Source organism: Suncus etruscus, chromosome 11 (genome assembly GCF_024139225.1).
Source record: "Suncus etruscus isolate mSunEtr1 chromosome 11, mSunEtr1.pri.cur, whole genome shotgun sequence".
NCBI classification, from domain to species: Eukaryota; Metazoa; Chordata; class Mammalia; order Eulipotyphla; family Soricidae; genus Suncus; species Suncus etruscus.
Genome location: NC_064858.1, coordinates 106,926,397 through 106,950,734, shown reverse-complemented (window position 1 = coordinate 106,950,734; position 24,338 = coordinate 106,926,397). Strand labels below are relative to the sequence as shown.

The window sequence follows — 24,338 nt, the reverse complement described above, 5'->3', positions numbered from 1 at the left end:
TCCCTTCCTCCAGCTTTCCTTCCATCTCTTCTCCTTCCCTACCATCTTCTTTCTTACTGTCTCTTTTTCTTTTTATCTCATGATACCTTGTGATTTGTCACATTGAGCATTTTGAGAAATGGAAATTACAGTCTGACTCCCCCCGGGTTGGCTTCCCCAGTTGCTTTGAAAGGATGGCCCAGGTAAGCTGGTCATCTCCTCTGGGATTGGTCAACTCTTTGATCTGTTCTTCAGCCACCAGGCCGCTCACGGGGAGGCCTGTCCTTCCTTCCCTGCTAGTCATGGGATGCTCGAGACCTTCAAACAGAATGAGTTTCCTGCACACACTGCGTCAGCCTATGACTGGAGTTGGTTGAACAGAGTCATGGCTGCTGCCCTTACAGATTTGACATAGCAATAATCCTTGACAAAATTTTTTTTGACAATTTTAAAATCTGGAGTGACATTTCTCCCCCCACACTCCCCACACCCCCCCCCCACACACACACACACGATGAGTGAAACCTGAGGAGCAAGCACTTTTTAAAAATAAGTTGATTTCGGAACATCTCGCTGGTGATAGATAACCAATTTGAAGTAACTGGCTTCAGTTGCAGGTGGTGATTAAGTGTGTTCCAACTGGTATTTACCAACCTAACGACTAGTTCCTAGAACATTCATCTTATTGTAAAGTGTACAATGGATAATAATACCATGATTTCATAGAGATTAAAAACTACCCTCTAGCTCAGGCAAGAGGCCATGTTAAAATTGTTCGCATTCTGCAGTAATTGCTTAACAGCTGGGGCAGAAAATTGATTGTTGACTAGCAGTCAGCAGCTGATTTGTGCCTCCCGAGCCCTTCCACAGTGAGGAGAAACTCTCTCAGCAAATTCTCGGATCATTTTTACCCAGAAGCTTCCTGACAATTACAGAAGAATCTGAAGTCAAAGTGAAAGCTCCTGAAAGGAAAACAAGTATTTTTTTTCTCTCTGAGTCACCAAGCAGCCCATAGAAGAAATTGGGGTTCCATTTTATTTTGTTTACCGGGCAATAGCAGACACAGTCTCTCAGGGAGCCAGAAAGATAATAACAGCAAGTGGGACACTCACTCAGCTCCTCCTCCAGGAGTGAGCACAGGAACAGGAGTGAGCAAAAGAGTGAGGTGTGTGGTGCCCTCCCCTCCAAAAAAGACACCTCAATTCCTCTGGAGTTGAGGGAGGAGGGCTTGGCTCTCTTCTAGAATGGAACTTTCATTTTTGTTTATAAAATTCCAGAGAACTCCAGGGCTTGATAAGTTACTGCTCAAGTTACTAACTTGACTGTGGCTGACGGTCACTTTGGAATGCAAGTGGTTCAACCTGTTGTGCCCTGGGCTCAGGGTTCAAGTGGGAATTGGGTTTCCCCAAAGCCGATGCTTCGTTTTGGAGGTTCTAAATGAGGAGCTGACAACTTTTTCTGAACAGGATGCAAAGGACCCTGTTTGGGGTTTTCAAGGCCTCGAGTCTTTGTCATGACTGCTCAGCTCCCGTGGGCCCGTGTGAGGGCTGCCATGAGCCAGCGCCACAAGTGATGGCTGGGTCTGTTGCCAACTAATGTAGGGTGGGCTGGATTGGGCCTTCGGGTCATAGGCGGTCACCCCGACTCTAGACTCACATCTACAGTCACTAGGCCTTCACTGAAAGGTTTAGGTTTTATTGTTTTAATTCCTAAGCAGTGGGTGAGAAGGGGGTGGTTTAAAAAAACAATAATTTGCATGGCAATGGTCTTGATTGTCTGGCTTTGCCCCCTCCTCACCTAGCTTGACCCAGTACGAGCAGTTGAAAGCCTGCCAGAGCGCCCCAGCAGGAACCTCCCCGGTGATCATCAGCTCGGGAGAGGGCAAGGAAGTGGATATCTTGCGGATGCTCACCAAGGCCAAAGATGAGTACACCAAGGTGAGTCCTCGTCTCATCTGGGCCGATTCCACAGGGGGACCATGCACTTCAGCTGCTTGCACTGCAAGGTCTTGCCAAAGTGATGTGAAAATAAAAACTTGCTTTGCTTTATCTAGCAGGCTAACAAAGAGTGTTCACTTTTTTTTAAATATAATTTTTATTTTAATCATAGTGGCTTACATATCGTTCACAGTAATATTCCAGGTACATATTAACATTGAATCAGGGAAATTCCCATCATCAAATTGTCCTCCCTCCACCTCTGTTCCCATCCTCCTATATCCTACACCCTCACCCCAGGGAGTGCTAGAATGAGTGGTCCTCTCTGTGTCTAGTTTATTACTTAGTGATCTTATAACTGTTTGGTCTTGGTACCTCCATTACTTCCCCCTCTAATTGGGAAGTGGGACTAGATAGTTCAAGTTATGTGGTTCACTTTTTTTTTGGGGGGGGCACACCCATTTGATACTCAGGGGTTACTCCTGGCTGTGCTCTCAGAAATCGCTCCTGGCTTGGGGGGACCATATGGGACGCCGGGGGATCGAACCGAGGTCCATCCTACGCTAGCGCTTGCAAGGCAGACACCTTACCTCTAGCGCCACCTTCCCGGCCCCATGGGGTTCACTTTTAAGGGAAAGATAATCTGAGAAATCAGTGGTTTCATAATAGGGAAGTAGTATCTAGAAGGAAGATTTATTTAGGAGGTGACAAATATACCTCCAAGAGCAGTAGAAGCAAATTAATTTAAATTTTTTGGAATAAAATGAACAAGAAATACGCAAAATCTATAAGAAGAAGGCTTTTCAATTGATTTTCTGATTTGGGGTATAAAGATCAAACAAAGTTCTTCTTTCCCTGTAAATTAACCTCTGCATGTATAACTCCTGAGCAAACCTAAAAATTTGATTTTGTTTGTTTTGTTTATTCATTTGTTATACGGTTCAGAAGAAGGAAACCAGGACTTCACACATGCATGCCAAGGGCTCTGTCATCAAGCCACATGCTTGGCTCCAAATTATTTTTTCATGGAGGTTTGTGTGGAAGATACTCCAAGAAAGAATTATTGGGGAAATCCTGGCAAGTAAGAGACTCAGCGTGGCTAGAGCAACTCTTTGAGCCAGCAGTAAGCGCACATGGCAGACCATTTATAGTTGTGCCGTGTTGGTAGCACCGATAGTCGGCTAGACCTTGGGACAGATGGGAAAGTCCAAAGTAATGCCCGAACCTCTGACATTTAGGAAATGGTAAGAATTCAAAGCATTTTAAAATGATTTTTGGAAAACTCTAAATTGGTTTTGCTTTTGTGGTTTTGGTGGTTTGGGATCACACCTAGCAGTGCGCAGGATTTACTCCAGGCTCTGCACTCAAAGACGACTCCTAACGGGACTCCGGAGACCATAAGTGATGTCGGGAATCAAAGAGGGTCAGACATATGCAGAATCCACACCTTAGCAGCTGTATCATAGCTCTGGCTCCAGAAAAATGCAAACTTGGATTCGTACCTCATGTCACGTCCCACATACAATCATACAATGTATACAAATGTATTAGACATTATTTTATTTTTTCCTGCTAAGCTGTATCTGGGAGATTTGGAGGGCATTTTTTTCATCTCAAGGTTCAATTTTCCAGCAGTGGTGGCAGGAGGAAGAGGAAAACAACCTATTAGAGCTCAGTTCTCAGGCCCAGTGGGTTGGGACAAATTATCACAAAGAAGCTTTTTTAACTTCCACTTGGAGGGTTTTTTTTCCCTCTTTTTAGTAATATTAGTAATTTTTATTTTTACAGCTCATCTGTAGTAAACAACTGTACTGGCATGTGGTCAGCACAAAATTCTCAGTGTATAAAAAAAAAGAGTTTAATGTTACATTTCAAGTGGATGTAACAGAAATATATCAGATCTTTTTCTCCAATATGTAGCGCTTGTTTTTCTGAAAATACCTAGAAAGGACAACCTGGAAGCAGTACTTTGTCCTCTAGAAAACATCGGTGTTGAATCCAAGTCTGGGACAGGAAAGTCAGATGAGGGAGCCATGTGAGAAGATAGAAAGTTAGCTAAGAAAGGCTGGGGCCTGGGGCCAAGTGTCTCAGATGTGTTGGTGGGGAAATAAATAAGGACAAAGCTAAATCTCCAAGCCAAAGTCAACAGCAATAGAATCAAGGGACCTAAACTTTAACAATCTAAACTTAAAGGGGCCTGTTCTATTGGCAGGCCAGGAGGCAAAGGGTGTTGGTATAGGATGCACTCTTGAAAAATTGGTGGAAGGAGGTTGACAAGGGGGGGTGGGAAGGACCCTGACTCATTGTATATCTGAAATTCGGCTATGAAGAACTCTGTAGATCACAATTGTTTAAATAAAATAAAACGTAAAAAATAAAATAAGAAATGGGGTGGGGGGAAGTCAGCCATATAGGATCAAGAATCAAAAAACATCCAATTCCAGTATCAGGCAGAATGACCACGATGAATTGGAGCACACTGATGACTTAGATGCCTCTTTCACATTACTGACAGTGAACTAGTTAGCCCAAAATATGAAACAAGATAAAAACTAGCTACTGGCATACTTATATGTATCAGAACACTAGCTTCTCAAAAACTGGTAGTTGGTAGAGAAATTAAGCATTTATCTTTCCTGGCTGGTATGAACCTTTTACAGAAGGATACAGGTATTCCTGATTATTGAGGGAGAGTTCTTTTTTGCTGAAAATTTTCATCAGATAAACACAGAGTGATGAAACTTAAAAATACCCTAGGACAGTTTTTGATTTAGTAAGTTAATGCCAACATAATAGTGGTAATGAAAACGGATCTTTGCTCAGTGGAATGATTAATATGTAAATTTCCAGTATTAATATTGTGCATTTGCATAATTTGTACTATGATTTTATTTTATAAATGAACAATCACTAAAAAACATGGGTGGGAAAAAAACAGTCCCTTCTTTGAGCAGTCAATTCTTCGTAATGAGGAAGGGACTAACCATCAGTGCGTGGTCTGTAAGTGAAGCCCTCCAGAGCTGTACTGATCTTTCTGGCCCTACCACCCCACAGGTCAAAGTCCTTTGCTTTGACATCTCAGGTTAGATACCAAGTTTGACCAAACTAAAACTATTCAAACAACTCTAAAATGCTAAACAAAGTCCCCCCCCCAAAAAAAAAGTCAGGATTAGGCTTTTCCCTTGACTCTTGTTTTCTGCTTCCTGACCACATCGAAGTTTCTGCTGAGACCCCAGAGCTGTGCCTCTGTTTCCAGACTCATGAGTCTAAAAATCATTGCTTCCTAATAATCTCCAGGGATTATCTCCCAAAAACATAGAGTAAAGGGGCTGGAGTGATAGTATAGCAGGTAATGAATGCACTTACCTTCCATGCAGCTTACCTGGATTCATTGGATCCCTAGCATCCTCTATGGTCTGAGCACAACAGGAGTTCCCTAAGTACAGAACCAAGAGCAAGTCCTGAGCAGCACCAGGTGTGTCCCCCAAACCTAAAACAAGCACTGGAAGCAAGCATGCATTTGCAAACACACAAGAGCACAAGCACACGCATGCACACGCACACACACACAAACACATACACTCACATGCAAACACTACTCCCTAGGACCAGACTCAGCTATTTCCTGCAGGTGTTGGGCTCAGGACCCCTTCCCATAGTACTGGGGGACCATGTGATGCTGGGACTAAACCTGGGATTCCAGCATGCTTCTGGCCCCATATGCTAACTTCTTGGCCCTCTTTTTATTTTTATTGTTGGTTTGGGGTCCACACCCAGTGACACTCAGGGATTACTCCTGGCTCTGTGCTCAGAAATAGCTCCTGGCTCATGGGACCATATGGGATGCTGGGTATTGAACCCATGTCCATCCTGGATCAGCCACATGCAAGGCAAACGCCCTACCGCTGCACCACTGCTGCAACTCCATGGCCCTCTTATTTTTTAATTCATTTTTTGTTGCGGTAACTTGGATTAGAGTGTACAGCATTATCATCTTCTTCCACTACTAAAGTTAGGTCACAGTTGTTATACTGTACCCACCGTTCATAATGTGTCCCTTTCCTTTGGCTTTCCCTACAGATGCAGATTCCTAAAGGCCAGTTCAATTGCCACCTTTGACCTAGAGTTTTCCTGTGACTCTTCATTCAGATGAGTTACTTTCTCCACTGATTTACCATTTTGTGGATATGTGGGGCTTTTATTCTTCCTCATTGATTACATAAAAGTCAACTTCTTCCACTATTTTAGTAGGATATTGTTGAGTTATAAGCAGTATTCTAGTCATCACTGACTGCTGCAATGGACATAAGAATGCAAAATGTTTAGTATATAGGCCGCTGTTCTTGAGAACCAGACATATTTTATGCATAACACTTTTTGATCTGTGAGAGAAACAACAGGAAAAAAAAAAAAGATTCCTCCTGCCCTTAACTAAAAGGTGATGCCATGTGCTTGCCCACATGCTTTTCTTTCTTCCCTGGATGAGAGTGCTCCTGGTGTTTGGTTAAACCCTAGTGAACTCTTCAAGGCTTCCTTAACATGGCCCCAGAGTATCCTCCTAACCTCTTTGTTCCCAATGCCCCTTATAAATATTTGAAACTCTAACCAAGCAGAATAACAGCTTTGCTTCCTAAAAGTGCTTTCATGCCTTTCCTCATGCTCTCCTATCTCTAACCTGTCAAAACAGGATCAGTCTTAAAAATCTCATTTCAAATGTTCTTTGTCCACTGTGTTGTTTTTGATTAGATAGATGCATGTGACTCCACCATAAACCCCCATGGCTTTCTCTGCTTTCGTTTGATTTGCGTAAATTCAGTGTTTGATTTGATTTTCTCTGATACATTTCAGAAAATGTGGAGATCTTGAGTCACATGGTTCTGAGTTACAGGAAAGGTGGAAGATGGAAAGCAGGCATATGAGAAAGAAAAAAATATTCTAAAAATTCTTGGGAGGAACTGAGTCCCCCCTTACTGAAAGTATTTGAGTAGAGACTGAATAATTATATATTGGGAATATTACAAAAGAATTCCACTTCTTCGGATAGCTGTCAAACTAAATGACTTTTGAAATCCTTTCCAGCTCTAAAATACTTATACTTACGAAATTTTGAAAGGAAGATACATTTTGCACTTAGAGGTATATATGAGTACTGGCATTTTGTGGTTTGGTTTTTGATTTGGGGGTTTCACCAATGGTGCTCAGTGACTATTCCCTACTCTGTGTTCAGGGGTTGCTATTGATAATGTTGGGGGACCATATGTGACATGTAAATTAACTGTGAGATTACAAAAGCTCAAAAAGGAAAGGAACTAGGAACTTAAAAGATCTGTAGTCTGCATGGATAGATGTGAACTATATTTTATTTTAAGACTATTTTGTGAAAAAAAATATATATATATGGGCCCGGAGAGATAGCACAACGGCATTTGCCTTGCAAGCAGCCGATCCAGGACCAAAGGTAGTTGGTTCGAATCCCGGTGTCCCATATGGTCCCCCGTGCCTGCCAGGAGCTATTTCTGAGCAGACAGCCAGGAGTGACCCCTGAGCTCCGCCGGGTGTGGCCCAAAAAAAAAAAAAACAAAGAAATAAAAAGAATAAGCTAAAAGAACTCATATGACCAAAGAGTCATCAACAAATAAAAAAAATGAGGAACTGTTTTCAAATCATATATCTAATAAGAGAATAGTATCCAAAACGTAGAGAATCTTTATAATTCTATAGCAAAAGTTGTAATAAAAAAGTACAATTAAAATGTGGGGCAAAAAGTCTGAGTAGACATTTCTCCAAAGAAGATGTACTGATAGCCAGCAGGTTATAAGATCAATATCTCTTTTCACTGGAAAATGTATACCTTTGAGTATGGCTGTTATTAAGACCAGAAAAAAAGAAAGGGAAGGAAACCTGGACTACCTATGCTGGTGGGAATGAAATTGAGTGCAGCTACCATAGAAAACAGTGTGGAGATTCCTCGAAAAAATTAAAAATAGAACTACCAATTCACTCCACTTCTAGATATTTGTTCAAAGAAAATGTAGCCGCTAACTCAAAAGGCCGTCTGCATCTCCATGTTCACTGCATTATTTACAAGGCAAGACATCAAAGCATTCTGCATGTTTCCTGATGAATGAATGGATGAAGATGAGGTATCCATACATTATTAGTAGTAACAAAAAAAAAGAAAAAGCAAATCTTGCTATCTCCAACAATAGTGAATAAACATGGAAGGCATTATACTGAGTGAAATAAGTCACTCAGAAAAAAGCAAATATATTATATTATTTGTATGTGGAATCTAAGAAAAAAACATCAAGATCATAAAAAAATCCAAGAGAAGAGATTGGTGCCAACCAGAAGCAAGAGATACGGGTGATAGGGTGAGGAGAGAGACAAAATGGATGAAGGGAGTTAAAAGGGTCATTGAATTAGGTCTAAAAACACTATTTTTATTTTATGGTTTAAAATAATGATTCCTAGCTTTCCATTAGCTGTAGATTATTTATAAAATTAAGTTAAGTCTCTGCAGTCCATGAAAAATTCAGAAAAGTATAAAAAGGAATATTAAAATCACCCTTAATCCAATAACCCAAATACTTACTTTCAATGCTTTTAGTATATTTTTCTTTAGACTTTTTCTCTTGCACAGATCCATATTTGTGTTTTGTTTGTGTAAATGGGATTATGTGACAGTTTCTGAAGCTGTAAAGAATCGTCTCCAGGGGCCAAAGAGATAGAGGTAAGGCCCTGTAAGCCCCCACCCAGGGTTTGATCCCTAGAACTGTACAGTTGCCCAGCACTGCCAAGAGTGAACCTTTGAAAGGAACCAGAAATATTTCTAAGCTTCCCCACTCCCCGTGTGATCCCAAAACAAACAAGAAAATTTGCCTCTGTTTGTTGTACATTTCCAAAATGTACAACGTTTCGTACATTTTGTAGCCAATGTGCTACAAATGATTATGATATAATGTTAAATTCTGAGCAATTTGAAAGAGAGTAATCAGGGAAGCAAGCCTTCCTTAGAGAAATGGAAAACAGCTTCACACAATTTTACCTAAAAAAGGTTATTTGGGATTATGTCCAGGGAAGGACTGAACAGCCTCTTGGCTTATGTCTTTATGCAGACTGAAAAGGATTTTCTTTCTTTCCTTAACATTCAAGCTCCTAGAACACAGAGAGTGAAGAAATACAGTTGAAAGGGCCCTCTGTGAAGTAAGCTAAGATCCACTTAAATGGCAAGCAGAAATTATGTTTTCATATTACAGTTTTATAACTGGGACTGGAGAGAGACAGTTCAAAATGCTGGAGCATGTACTTGTAACACGGGATGCCCAGATTTGATTCCTGGCATCACATAGTCACCCATTGCCAGGAATGCACCCAGAGCACTGATGCGGGAGTAGCCCCTAAGCCAACAACAAATAAAAGCATAGTGACTGTATTTTAGATTATTTTCTTGTCTTGTAGTGCTTATTTATGTCTTGGGAAGCCAATTGACTCATTAACCACCGTCATCCACCTAAGAAGCCTTATAAATGACATTTGGGGACTCATTAAGTAATTTCACATCCCACTTAATACTAATGTTGAGTTCTAAATTACTGACAGAATGCTTAGAGTAAAGCCATTCATCTTTTGTATGGTTCATTTTCTCAATCTAAGCAGACATGAAGTCACGTACTCCAGGCCCCTACATCACTGAGTTAGCAAATACGTCCCACAACAGTAAATATGTGTGTACACACACACACACACACACACACACACACACACACACACACACACATTGGGAATCTTGGATTCCAGGGAGACAAGATTCTGTTTGTAGCTTCTCCTAGGTAGGGGGACATGAAATATCTGAAATATTTTCTGCCCTGCAGCCTTGACTATACAGTTAAAATCAGCCCTGATCTAGAGCTCCTGTACAGAAAGTAACCTTTGGAGCTGGTGTTTTAACAAGGTAGACACCGGCATCGTCGTCGTGCTCTTTCTGGTGATGGATTTTACAGTCTTAGCAATGGCATGGTTGGTTAGCTTCACATCGGATGATTCACTGTTCGGAATAATGAAGCTTTCTCTTGTCTCTTTGTGAACTTCTAATTTGCAGTGAATGGCTCAGAACACCCAGCTTTGAATTATTCTGTTTATGAAAAAATCTTCATTGAATAAAGACAATGTCACTAATTTTTAAGTCAGTGGTTTGAGTCATTTTCACTTTTTGGCTTGTAGACCAAAAAGATTTAGTTGCTTTAGTGATCCGATACACCAATTTTGTCAGTTGCTGATTGGAGGCATTGTGGTTGTGGTCCAGACTTGTTATTTCAGGAATCATTTCTATCACTGTGAATCACTGAAAGGAATTACACTATATGTTCACTTTTCAGTACCAGGCATTGAACCCAGGGCCTCACCCATGCAAGGCAAGTGCTCCGCTGCTGAGCTACATTCCTGTCCCAGGTTCTGTTCTTAAACTATTATTTCGTAGGCGTATATGTAGCCTTTCAAGTGTCAAAGTATCAAGAGTCTGTTGGCCTTGCAAATTGTTATTATTGATAATATCTTAGGGCTCTGAGTTGTGCCACTAAAAAGAATTTAATTTGACTTTGAGTTCTATTCAAATATATTTCATAGCAGAAGAAATCTTCATTTTGACTCATTCTTTCAAAATTTTCTTTGTAAGAGAATCTATCTTCCCCCATCCCAGGCAGCCAACTAGATAAAATGAGCTAGCAGATAAATTCTTTTAAAAAGGGGGGGGAAAAAAGTGTCCCTCAAAAAAACTTTGTTTTTCATTTCAGTGTAAAACCTGTTCCGAACCAAAACAGATAACCAGTTCATCTGCCATTTATGACAACCCCAATCTCATCAAGCCGATTCCAGTCAAGCCCCGTGAAAACCAGCAGCATCGCATACCTCAGTGCAGCCAGGTACAAAACCCTCTGCTTTTCATTTGCAGTATCTTCCTTTCCTTTTTCATTTGTTTGTCTGTTTCTTTCTTTGGGGCCACACCCGGCAATGCTCCTGGCTGTGCACTCAGGAATGACTCCTAGTGGTGCTCAGGCCTCCATACACGATACGGGGAATCCAACCCAGGTTGACCACAAGGCAAGCGCTCTACCTGCTGTCCTCTCACTCTGGCCTCTCCTTTTCTAAAGGACCATGAAATCCTTCTGCCAGCAGTACAGATAAGGGCAACCCTGGTTTTTGTTTTATGTCAATTCACAAAAGAGATCTTCTCACTGGAAGGGTTTCACTATCTGTGATTTATTCCGCCTAGACTAGGAATAATCTTCCACTTGGGGCATTTTCCCACTCACTGCTCCTATTCTCTTTTGGACTTGAGCTCTCAGAGGATATTGTGTATTAAAACAAAGATACTAGCACAGTCAGAGGCGAAAAGCCATTATTCATCAGTCCACGTGTATTCTTCTGTGGTGGATTCCCAAAACCAAGATTTATAATGCTTTTGATGGTGGGGTTTCTTGCATAAATCAATCCATTGCCACACTCTCCACCAAAGTGCCCATCCTCCCTCCACTCTACTCTAGCGCTCCCCATCGCACCCCGTGCCACCTCACAGGTAAACTTTCTACTAAGACCACTCCTTAGATTCTGCTGCCTTCGGATATTTGCTTTTCCCCTACTGTGTTTCTTTATATCCCACATATGACACAGATTATTCTCTGTCCCACTCATTTGGACTAACTTCATTCAGCAGGATATTCCAGATCTATCCTTTTAGCAGTAAATTTTGCATAATTTTGTATTTATAGCTAATATTCCATTGTGTCTACAGTATATATACACATATACATATAAGAACCATAGTTTATTCATATCACTTCACAGATATCATAGTTTCTTTACTCAAAGTTCTTGAAAACTTGGTAGTTTCCCAATTTGGGCTATTGTGAATAATGATACAATGAACATAGGAATACAAGTGTCTTTTATGAATAGAATTTTTGGTTTTGGGGTCACACCTGGCAGCGCTCAGGGGTTCCTCTTGGCTCTATGTTCAGAAATCGCCCCTGGCAGGCACAGGGGACCATATGGGATGCCAGGATTTGAACCACCATCCTTCTGCATGAAAGGCAAAAATGCCTTACCTCCATGTTATCTCTCCGGCCCTGAATAGAATTTTTGGACCCTTAGAATAGATTTTTAAAAAGTGGCATTGTGGGGTCATATAAGAGCTCACTTTTGTTTTATGTTTTAGAGAAAAAAATATTGTTTTCCAGAAAGGCTGGATACATAGATTCCCACTAGCAGGGAATGAGGGTGCTATGTCCCCACATCCATGCCAATGCTGGCTACTTTTGTTCTTTGTGATAGTTGCCAGTCTCACTGATGTGGGACTGTTTTGATTTTTGTTTTGCTTTCATTTCCCTATGACTAGTGATGCAGAGCATCTTTTTAGTATATCTTTAGGCCATCTGTGTATCTTCTCTGCAGAAATATCTTTTACCTATTCCCTCAATTTTTTCATGAGGTGGGGATTTTTCATGTAAGGTTCTAGTAGTGCTTTATATATGTTAGATATCAATCTTTCATGAGATAAGATTCTCTCTCTGTAGGGTGTCTTTTTTATTCTGATCATCTTTTCATTTGCAATGAATAAACTTATTATCTTGATGTAGTCCCATTTGTTTATTTTTGCTTCTGTAAGCTTGGTCACTGGCACTATACCATTAAAGATACCTCTAGCTTTATGATCATGAAGTGTTCTTACCTATGTTTTCCTCAATATAATCTTTGGATACAAGCCTAATATCAAGGTCTTCAATCCATTTTGATCAGACTTGTACACAGTGTCAGAAAGGGATCTGAATTCATTTTTTCTTTTCTGTATGTCACTGACTAGTGTTCCCAACACTATTTGCTAATGTTTGATCCATTTTATATTCCCCAAATAAGGTATAAAGGAAGGAAATACAGGCTCACAATACTGACCATGTGCTTCTGGGAAATCCCACAGAGATTTGGTGCTGTGCTGGCTTGGGTCTGAGGACAACGGATTTTTTTAAGCTTCTAGAACCTAGCTGAAAGAATAAGATTAACATAAATGACCTGTTTCTTTCCAGACTTCATTTTCTGTAATTCTGTAGAAAGCTTCCAGGAATTCTTAAATCTTTATATTTTTATATTTTATGTCTTGGATGTACTCTGTACATAAAGTTCATTGTACTCTATAGGGTTAGGTGGCCTTTCAGTGGAAGAAAGTATTCTCCTTTTAATGGGTAACGTTTTGTACCAACAGTGATCCCTAATCTGTAAGTTTGAAGCCCATCTACCTAGTTTTCAAGGATTAGAGAGCTAGTTTTCTAGTCTGTAGATATTAGTCGATGACAGCGATCCTGGAGGGAACAGAAGAGAATGCTGTGATTTTTCTATGCTAAGAAGGAGGTTTCAAGTGTGTCAGATTTATTGTAATGTTTTTCTTCTGTTGTAATTGATCCCTTGTGAATAGAAAAAAGTTATTTATCGAGGAATTTATATTCCATAGTCTCCCCTCCCTACCCAAATCACTGAATTGTTTGTGGACCCATTTTCAGACATTTTTATTTTTTCCAGACCTTTGCCTCTGAACCCCAACACTTGTCCTTGACAGCTCTCTTTGGGAAGCAGGACAAAGCTATGTGTCAGGAAACTATGGAGTGTCCCCAGACGCACCACCACCATCACCACCACCACCCCCAAGAGAAGCTTCTGGTGAAGCAGGGGGTGGCCCGGGCCCTGTCCTACGAGGAGCCAGGAAGACAATCACCCCACATCGAAAAGCAGCTCTGTCCGGCCATTCAGAAACTCATGGTCAGGAGTGCAGACCTCCACCCGTTGTCTGAGCTCCCCGGAAACCGGCCCTACAAAAATGGCAGCACCCATTGTACTCTGGAATCTGTCTCCGGCTCTTTTCAGCCAGAGTTTCCCCGGCCCTTTGGGACTTCCCAGTTGCATGGCTCTTCCAGAACTCAGAACCTGATGGAGAAGCTGTGCGGCACCCCAGGGGCACCCACTAGGCACGAGCCTGGCACACTGGCACCCTCCACCTTCAGCAGAACTCTCTCCACTGCCTCGCATGCGGCTCCAGAAAAGGCCCCGAAGCAGCCACAGCTGGTCTGTCTCGATGGCGCCCTCCCACCGCCACTGCTCGAGCAGCCTCGGGTCCCTGGGAAAGCACAGCTCCCGCTCCCGAGACAGACTCTCCCCATCTCCTGCCCTCAGATCAGCAGCTCTGGAGTGATCTCTCCTCAAGAGCTGCTAAGAAAGCTGCAGATGGTGCAGCAGGAGCAGCAGCTTCATGCGCCTCCCCGGCCGGCCTTGGCGGCCAAGTTTCCCGTGGCCACCCACGCCTCGAGAGCAGGGAAACCCTTGGACTGCTGGATCCACCAGGCAGCCGGCCCTCAAAAGCAGACGCCTCTTTCTCAGGTAACCGGCTCCTGGGGGCCACCCCAAAGGGGTGTCATGTGTGATCGTGCTATGACACGTTGAAGCGGTTCTTTCAAGTGCTTCTCTGTAGAACTGAGGGGCGAGGCTTTGCATTTCTGCCTGATGGGAGACATTTTCCTTTCCTTAGCCCTCTGGTTCCTGGGAGAGATGGCGACTGCTGTCTACTGGCCTGCGCTTTTTCTCCCTAGATTCTGCTGTCTCCGTTGATATTCCATCTAGGAGGAGTATGTCTGTGTTTAGCCTCAGAAGCATCCCAGTTTCTAGCCAGAGATCTGCAATTGCCTATTGAATGTTTTGGAGAGTTGTTGGAAAGCAGGGGGCTGAAATTTCCCATGAGGACTACAAAAGACATTTTTCCAGAAGCATGCCTGACCTGCAGATTTCCATGAAGTCACCTTCCTTTTTGAAGTTATTTGTTTTAATTTTTGTTTTAGTTCACTTTTACACCCTACCCAGTGGGCTCGGGGCGCTGACTGCTGCCCCTGCTCTCTATGAGTGGCTCAGGGGACCAAGCGAGGGGCTAGGGATTGAAGTTCCTCATATCATGGCTGCCATTTTATGTTACTGGTGGCTTAGTGGAACAAGGGAGGTTGGCCCCAAGAGAGAAGTTTGTCTTTCTACCTCTCTACTAGACAACCTCGGCCACCAATATGTACATCAGATCAGCCCTAACCTCAGCACAGGCACCATGGGTTTGCCAACTTTTTCTCATAGTAAACAATTTCAGGAGAAGCAAAATGGTGAAGCAAAGTAGTTTTTATTGAAGCTTATTTAGAAAGATGTATAGGGAGAGAAAGATAGAAGTATGAGTTGGAGAGAAAACAGGCTTCTCCAGAGTGGAAATCAGGTGAGAGAGAGACAAGCAAGCAAGATGCAAATTCAGGAGAGAACATGGGCTTGGAGAGCAAATCTGCTTGGTTCTCCAGAGCGACCCTTCTCCAGATACTTGCAAGTGCTCAATCTTCCCCATGCTAATGTAGCTGAAGACAGGGACATGGACAAAAGGCAGAGATAAGAGGAAAAGCCAGCCTCTAAGCTTGGACTGTGGAAACAGGGTTTGCTTTGCACTCAGAGCTGCCCTTGGTGCTGATTTCATTCTGCAGTAGATAGTTTACTGCATGCTGGGCCTCCCTCTGCCCAGCCAGGTTCTGTAGGGAGTTGAAATTCACGGGAGACACATACCATTAACTAACTCTTGAAGGGGTGGCTGTTTTTATTGATGTCTGTCTTCCCAGTACAGTTTCATGGAGACAGACAGACAGACAGAGAATCTACCTTTAATCCCTCCCTCACAGCCACACGTACTGCCAGAACAGGAAATCCTGTTTATTTTCAGAAATATTCCATCCTTCCTGGCAGTTGTTTACCTGTGTTCATCAATAACTTGGAACACCAAGAAATACACGAGCTATTTTCCTGCCTGTGGATAACATGAAATTTCGTGTCCATCTGGCTTGATTCCAGCCTCCAGTTTACTGGAGTAGTTTTTTAAAAGCACAACCTCTGTCCATGTTAAAGGGATCAGCCTCATTCCTTTGCTCTTGCATTGGTTTACTAATGGTTCCTTCAAACAACATAAAAAAAACACACAAGACAAACAAACAAACAAAACCTTTTTTCTTTGAAAATGGGGACGTGAAGCATTTAGCATCAGTGGCCACATTCGGATGAGCCTGGCTTCCCAATCTTAAAACCTTCACTCTCCACATCCGAGCACCTGCCCTCCCTCATCCCCATGTCAGGCCAACCGTGTCTCCTCGCCTTTATGACTACCTGCCCCTGTTTACCTCCTCAGTATTGGGGCACCAGGGGAATTGGGGGGGGAAGCATTTCTCTTTTCAGCGCCCAGAGTGTGGGGCGCTGGCAGGAATGTGCACATTTGCAGCCCACACGCTGCTCTCCCTGACAGCTCTGGGAACCCTCCTTGGGGAACAACCATCCTAGCGCTCCCCAAAATAGCAAACAGGAAGGGCTCAGAGAAATAAACAAGCTCCCTCTCCCTAGGTCACTCCGCCCAGAGATCACCAGGGAAGGGAATGTCCAACCGCAGCTCCTAGACAGCTCGCCAGTACCTCTCCCCCCAGGCCTGTGCATGAGTTCTATGAGGGTTGGTGGGGGAATCCCCCCAGAAGGGAAGAAATAACATACCTTCTCCTCTCCTTACTTGGAAACCATGAGAGCTGGCTGTAGGAGTCAGGATCAGAAAGAATGTCCCTTGCATGGCTGGAGACGCTACTGGAAAACTTGGCATTCCGTCTGCTTTCAGCCCAGTGAAATGGCAGGCGCCCCCCAGACCCACAGGTCACAGGCAGAGCAGGCCAGGCCAAGCTTCATTTCCCTCCCACCCCAACCCCCCAAAAGATGACACTTGAGTGTAAAGAAGCAGGAAGTATGTGTTCCCTGCAGGTAGGGACGCTGACTCCTGCCACAGTGTGAGACGATGCTGTTCTCTCTGGGGTGTCTCCCCAGGGAGAGACATGGGAATGGGTGTGTCCCAGAAAGGACAGTGATGGATTCACAGAAAGTGGGGGAAAGACCCCCTCCCAGCTCCCAGGGGGAAACAATGAACCTCCAGGCTTATCACCACGCTGCAAGAAGTCAGCCAGACCAGCCCTGCGTCAGGTGCCCAGCTTTAGGGTGGTGTTAGTGGTCACACCTGACTGCCACGGCTGTTTGGTTACAAGAGGAACACCTGAAGAGCAGTTCCTGTTGTGTCTTACTGAGCAGCCACTTCTGCAGGTGCTGGGCCTCTGCGCCTCTTGGTGGGTGTCGGTCCTTCCTTTCCTGCATCGCCCCTTACTCCCTCCCTCCCTCTCTCTCTCTTTGTCGCCTGCAGGTCATTTCACCCCAGTGCATCCCTGCTCCGGCGGCAGCTCCTCTGCTCATGTCCCCCCTGGTGTTCACACAGACCACCTCCATCCCCCTGAAGGAGAGGCACAATGGGCTCTTGCCCCTGGGGAGTGATGAAACAGTGGCTGCTCCCACCGGCCTCCTGCTGCCTCTGCAGAGCCCAGTCCCCAGCAGCAGCTCCCTTACCAAGCGCCAACTTCAGGAAGCTCTACTGTACCTCATTCAGGTAAGAGGGACCCCCCCCTCCCGCTCTCTCCTGCCAGACCCTGAAATAAATATTCTTCTAGCTAGTGACTACTTAAATGAGTGCAACCCTGTCTCACACACACACACACACACACACACACACACACACACACACACACACACACACACACACACACACACCTTAGTGGATAAGGGACCAACTCATCCTAAACCCCAGTGACTTCAGTGCTGTTAGATGAGATTTTCAAATTGCTAACAGTGGCTTGGATGGACTCCACTCCTCGGAAATGCTATGATTTGAAGAATTAACTCAAGTTCCCCACCCTCCACCCCTAAGCTGGAACATGTCAGCAAAGGAGAAGACAGGCACTGTGACATTAAGTACTGCCAAGAAGATTCTAGGTGCCGCCACATTGAGAGCTCACTGTGGGAGAATAGGAGTTCAAGCGAGCAGCAGGGTGCAGACAGAGTCTCAAGGGATGCTGGGACTACTCAAGCCTGTGGGACAATCATTTGGAAGCCTGCCGGTCAGGGCAGGGGGAAGTGACAGGGCTTCACTCTGAAGCAGTAGCAGAAACAGCAAACACGGTCATGAACTTTGTGTCATGACTCACATGCTTTCCCTAGGTGAGTTCATTTTATCCTTATCGTCAAATCTATCATTTGTCCTGATTTAGAGCTAAAGTAAAAGGCTAAGGGACTGGCCAGAGGTTGATCTAGTGACCTGAGTTCCCAGCATGCTTCCTCTTGGAGGGAGCTGTGACCCACACTAGAGACTCTCTGGGGCATCACCCTGCCTAATAAAATACCCAGAAGTAAGGTCATAACCTTGTAAAGTAGAAAGTTTTTCTCCAAATTCATCACCTCAGCAATTGTATTTTAGTAGTCCTTAAAAAGTGTTTACTGTTTTCTGATCGTTTATAATAAATTGTTATTATCATCAGGATTTATTTTACTATATGTAGTTCTAATAAATTTTTAGAGGAAGCTATAGTTTCTACAGTTGTCTCATCTAAGGAGGTCTTTAAAAGACAGGGGCTGGGCCTGGAGCAGTAGCACATGCCTTGCATGTGGCTAACCCATGTTCCATCCCCAGCATCCACTTGGGACGTCAAGCATTGTCAGAGGATGTTCCTGAGTGCAGAGTTAGGAGTCACCCCTGAGCATCGCCGGATATGACTCAAAACACACCCCACTTCCCAAAAAAGACCCAGGCCCAAGAGATACTGTATAGATTAAATTAAGGTGTTTGCTTGCGTTCAGCTGACCCCATTTTGCTCCCCAGCAGCACAGATGGTTCCCCAAGCACCATTCAGAGCGATCCCTGAGCACTACCAGGTGTGGCCTCCAAACAAAGTTAATTCTCAGCATTTTAGAATGAAAGGCATCTGAACCAAGATTTGCCTGAGGTTGGGAGGGGACGAGCCATCAGAAACGAGTTAGAGCAACTAAATTTAGGTAAGCCCTACTTTAAGGCTCTTCGTAAACAAGCAGCCAGGCTAAACGGTTCCTCTCTGGGTCCAATAGAGGGAAGAAGGTGAGTGGAAAAGTTCCATTCTGCCCTCCACCCCACCAGCCCTGGTTTAGTGCAGTTAAGTTCGCATTGCTGGGGCCGGAGAGATAGCATGGAGGTAAGGCGTTTGCCTTTCATGCAGGAGGTCATCGGTTCGAATCCCGGCATCCCATATGGTCCCCTGTGCCTGCCAGGGGCAATTTCTGAGCCTGGAGCCAGGAATAACCCCTGAGCACTGCCGGGTGTGACCCAAAAACCAAAAAAAAAAAAAAGTTCGCATTGCTCCAGAAATCTCTGCAGGAGCTAAGTCTGAAGGTCTAGACCAGTCCCTGTATGTTTCTCGCTCGGAACCATCTCTGTTCTCTCCGCCCTCGCACACGTTTCACTTGCTCCTTTCTCATGGGCTGCCTCTTCCTGCCAAACTGCCACAATCCCCCCAAGCAGTCTGGTTTCTTTCTGCTGTTAGGAGATCACATGCTCACGCACAGGGACTTGCGGTTCGTTGGTAGGAAAAGGAAGAATATTATAATTCCCTTTCATTTCGTGAGAATGCTGCCACCTCTGTGGGGTACCAATTAGGAATGAAGGAGGAATGTGAAGTGTGGGTGAATCGCTAAAGCATTAAAGCATCTGGGTGGGAGGCAGAAGACTCCAGAATTGAAATCCAAGCTGGCCACTGAATAGTCCGTGAGTTCCCTTCACCCTGGCAGGCCCAAGAGTTGAATGATCCCCAGCTGCCCTGCAGCCTAGCCAAAGCCCAAGGCTTCGCTTCCCACACCTAGTGGGAGAATTGCACTGGCTTTGATAGGATACCAGAGCAGTCCTTGGCAAGGAGAGACTGATCAGGCCCCAAGCAAAGGTCCAAAGTGTTCGGGGTGGTAGAAGGTCGTGTGGGGTCGACGGCAAACTCCCAGCCAGTTTTCCAGAATCATCTGCCTGGATCATTTCTTCTCCATCCAGCCCTCTTTTAGGGACCACGTCTTCCGGTTTGGCAGACCCAGATGGCCATCTCACTGGGTGGCCTCTCTGAGTTGTCCATAACCAGTACCTGTTCCCTCAGTTGTACCCATGGCAAACCAGCCGCTGGCTCCAATCATCTTGGTTTTCCCTCAGCCCTCCTCCCCCAGAAGCTGTCTTGAAAATCTGCCAGCTTAAATGGGTCGAGGTGAGGTGCTCAGATGAGAGATGCCGTTTTGGCTCCAAGACAAAGGAAGCCTTTTATGTCTGTTGCCAAACCACATGTCCTTGGTCCTCTCTGTTTTTACTTTCCAGAATGATGACAACTTCTTAAATATAATCTACGAAGCTTATCTCTTCAGCATGACACAAGCTGCCATGAAGAAGACCACGTGAAGGCAGCTGAGCGCTGATTTTTCGGGGTTCTCCGGACCAAGGCTCTTTCATGTTGTGCAGTGTTCCCCAAAATATTTCTGCCTTTTGTAAAATGTGTGTATAATAGGAAGTAAAATGTTTCACACTTTTTCTCAATCAGGCTTCCTTTTTCGAGTCACATTCTTTGGTACTCCTGTTGCTAAGAATTGGGTGAATTAAAAAAAAAATTCCTTTGCTCATATCATATAGTAAATCCCCAGTTTAGATTATATATAGGGGCACTTTTAGAAGAATTTACTTATCTACAGAAAGGATGACTGGCAACTTGGTTGGATGTACGTAGCATGGGCTTAACCATGCAATTGTGTTTAACCTCTAATTTGTGTGTGTGTGTGTGTGTGTGTGTGTGTGTGTGTGTCTGTGTGTCTGTGTGTCTGTGTGTGCGCGCGTGCATGTGTGTAGTACAGACTGACCACCAGGTGGCACTGTCACCCCACAGACTAACCTCCCCAGCCTTCATGAAGCCTTGGGAAGTAATGATTTTCTCCCACTAAAATAAACCTTTCATTTGTTAAAAAAAAAATAAATAATCCAGTTGGCATGTTTTCCTCAAGCCTTTGAAGAGAAATTATTTTAAAGGTATTTATAGCTAGTTTCTGGAGGATAGTGGTCCTCGAAGTTCATCAGTGACCCAGATTTCCAGAAACCCTTCATTTACCCCTGAACATGTTATTTCTTTTGGACTCAGCCAGCTGAATATGCCTGTCCAGGCTTTTCCAAATGAACATTTTTATCATTTTCAGCAAAACACACTGAGAGGAAAATCACAGAAAATGTTAAAGGCTTTTCTCGGCCTCTTTGGAGAGGCAGTGGATCGTTCGGGGACTTGATGAGAAGGATTCTTCAAGCACATAGCAGATTGATTTTTATGTGCCCAGAGATGAGGGAGTTTAATCTTGGAAGGAGCCAGAAGGGCCCTTGCCAAGTTGTTAAGGCCCCAAAGAGTCAGCCTGGGAATTATAGTCTGCTGAGGATTAATAATAAATAAAGCTTTGCATTTCTAGAGCCCTTTTATTCTTTGATAATAAAAAGATCTATAGATTACTGCACAGAAGACAGGTTTTATTTTTATTTTTATAGACCATAAAAAGCGTGGAGTAAAATATGTTTCTTCCCAGTTGCCAGGACTTGGACTTTGGTTTTCAACTTAGAGCTTACTGAGGCACTGAATCCCTCGACCCTGCCCCCATCTCCTGCACTGGGGCTTCCAAGGAGAAGAGGTGGGTGCAAAGTGATGAACGTTTCCGAGCCCTTGCTTGGTGCCATGCTTGTGCCAAGCAGTGTTGGGTTCTGCTTCTGCGAGCAGGTGGGGAGCAGTCCTTTTGTTTCTTTGAGGTCTCCCCCATCTAGAATTAATCAGCCATGTGATGCTTTGCCCAAATTAATGTGGGGGGGGTGATCAGCATCATCTATGAGGACCTGTTACCCGGAAATCGATGGTTGTGCTCACTCTGGCAACGCATCTTCTAAAACTGGAGTCAAATCAACGATATATTTAACTGCCAGCCCCAAACTTTTCTTGTTGTGTTTAAATCTCTCTGATCTTAATTATACGTTGCTTCTCTAGCTAGGGAGAAGTGAATCCTATTGTAAGTGTTTCTAATGTATTTGTGGTAACACCTATCAAGTTTTCAAAATAGTTTCCACCCCCCTTTATTTTTCCCTTGTGCCTGGACTAAACAGAATAGAAAGAACTCTGCCACTGGGCCGGATGTCCGGGTCCTGCTGGGCTAGAACACTGTCCCCCAGCCCAGCATGGCCAGACTTCACTCAGGCATTTTTTAGGTCAACTCCACAATGGTCTGTTCTGGAAAGGAACGAATTCTCCATCCTTTATGGAATGAATCACCTTTCACCGGCTGGTCCAATGCATTTAGACCAAAGCCGAAAGTACTTTTTTAAAGGCCGCTTGGTGGTGGAGTGCTGATTCCTTCTGTGTGGCAGAGCAGATGAGGTCTTTGCATAGAGGCTTCTTTTGTGGCACCCCAGAAAATAGGCTTGAAAGAATTGTCTAAGGAACCCAGCTTAGATCTATATATGAATCCACCTTTCTCATCCCAAATTCACCCACTCATCCCAAATTCTATCCCAGCATAACTGACTCGATATCACCGAGATCCCAGGCACCTGTTTTTCAACCTGAATTTTAAGTGGGATCCTAGAATACTTATTTTTTATTACTTTGAGGGGGGAGCACTCGGGGGTTACTCCTGACTCCACACTGAGAAGTCTCTCCTGGCGGGGGGGAAACATATGGGATATGAGGATCCAACCTGGGTTGGCCACGTGCAAAGCAAATACCCTACCTGCTGCTATTGCTCTGGCCCCTGGGATACTTACTTTTAAAGGCAGAAGCATTCAAGGCACTGACTGTCCTTGTAGAAGGGAGAGAAGGTCGTTCTAGCTCATGTAGGGGACAGAAGTCGAACGCACTCAGACTCACCTTCAGTTCCATATGAGAACTCAGCAGTACTCAGAAATGCCTGTCTTCCCATTTGCAAGACGAAGATGCTATGCCTCTCGTTGCATCCTGCTAAGGATGAAAGAGGAGCCATGCACTGCTCCTCCCATGCCATGCATCCTCCGAGTAAGGCTTATATTTTTTGCCATCCTCCTTTCTCCGGCCACCCCAATGAGAGTTGCAGTCACTGGAAAGAATTTCCCTTGTCATCCAGCCTGAATGAAGCTTGGGTTTGATTTCACACTTCGCATCTATGGTTATTTCTCCCCTTCATTTCCTTATTTATAAAATAGAAAGAACCATAATGCATACTTCTCTTAATGTCAGTATAACTCAAAATCATATTAGTACATGACAGAGAAGACATAGCAATCTGACAGGAATTTGTAGTCACTGCACTCTCTCCCAAAAGGCCACACGTCACTCCCTCTCCCCTACTGGAAAGGCCAGGCAATTCCAGCAGTAATTACCGAGTGAGAGAAAGCTTCCTGAGCGTCTTCAAGAACTTCCTAGGGGGCCGGAGTGGCAGCGTAGTGGTAGGACATTTACCTTGTGCACCGCTGACCATGACAGACACTGATTCGATCCCTGGCATCCCATAGTCAGGAGTGAATTCTGAACCCAGAGCCTGGAATAACCCAAAAACAAAACAAAAAAAGAACTTCCTAGCATGAGTATCCAACTCCACCCATGCCCACAACTCACTTCTTGCACTCTCAAGCGGTAGGACCTGAATGGGGTGCACCCTCTCTCCTTTCCTCTCTCCTCTTCCCTGGGATGTTAAAGAGAAAACCAGTGGTTGCCGCATGTTGGAACCAAGTGTCCCTAAGTGCAAATGCTATGGACCAGCAATGCCACAACCAAGACCAGGCCTTTTGGGACCAGCCTTCAATTGGGTTCAGATGTTATCAGGACAGCGACAGAGATGGAGAAGAGCTGGAAAGCAAAGGTTGAAGATGGTTCTTTGCTTTCCAGAGATCAGGGGTACAGGGCCCAGAGTGAGGTTTCCAGACTCCAAGAACACACTGTCTGCTAACTCCTAGCAGTGCAAAAATCTGCTCCCCCACCCCTAGAAGCCCAGCTTTGCTCAGACACACACATCCTCCCTTAGCAAAGGAATTTATTGTCTTGCTTCCCCGTCTGTGGAGCCAACCCAGTGGGACCATCTCCAAGGTGCACTTAATCCCTTTCAGTAGGTTGTGCCCACACTTTTCAGGAGTCACCTGGCCTTACCGAGGAGGGTGGTTGCTCGCCCGCATTGGGCCTGAACTTGCTTTTCAGTTTTCAAAAGCTCAGCCTCTGCCACTTTTAGCAGGGTACGAGGGGTAATTACAAATACTCTGCTATATTTAACTCCGCGTCTTTTGAGTAGCTAGATAGATTTCCACCCAATTGAGTGATGAGTAATTTAGCCTTCTAACAGCTTCGGGCCTTGAGAAAAGTACACAAATAAAAACTGCGTGTGCAGATTGTGAGCTCCACGCAGGAGAGGGGTGAGGAGAGCGAGAGAGAGCGAGAGCGAGCGAGAGAGAGAGAGAGCGAGAGAGAGAGAGCGAGA

The 24,338-nt window shown here is 44.3% G+C and overlaps 1 protein-coding gene across 1 annotated transcript in view; it reads left to right on the top strand.

The window, feature by feature from the left end:
• DCP1B (decapping mRNA 1B) overlaps positions 1–20,418 on the top strand; it is a 58,562-nt gene extending 38,144 nt beyond the window's left edge. The window contains exons 5-9 of the mRNA XM_049783214.1: positions 1,781–1,916; positions 10,709–10,837; positions 13,485–14,336; positions 17,194–17,433; positions 20,200–20,418. Of these exons, the coding sequence (XP_049639171.1) occupies positions 1,781–1,916; positions 10,709–10,837; positions 13,485–14,336; positions 17,194–17,433; positions 20,200–20,280 (1,438 nt within the window). The 3' untranslated portion in view covers positions 20,281–20,418. The remainder of the gene's footprint in view (positions 1–1,780; positions 1,917–10,708; positions 10,838–13,484; positions 14,337–17,193; positions 17,434–20,199) is intronic.
• Positions 20,419–24,338: the final 3,920 nt, after the last annotated feature.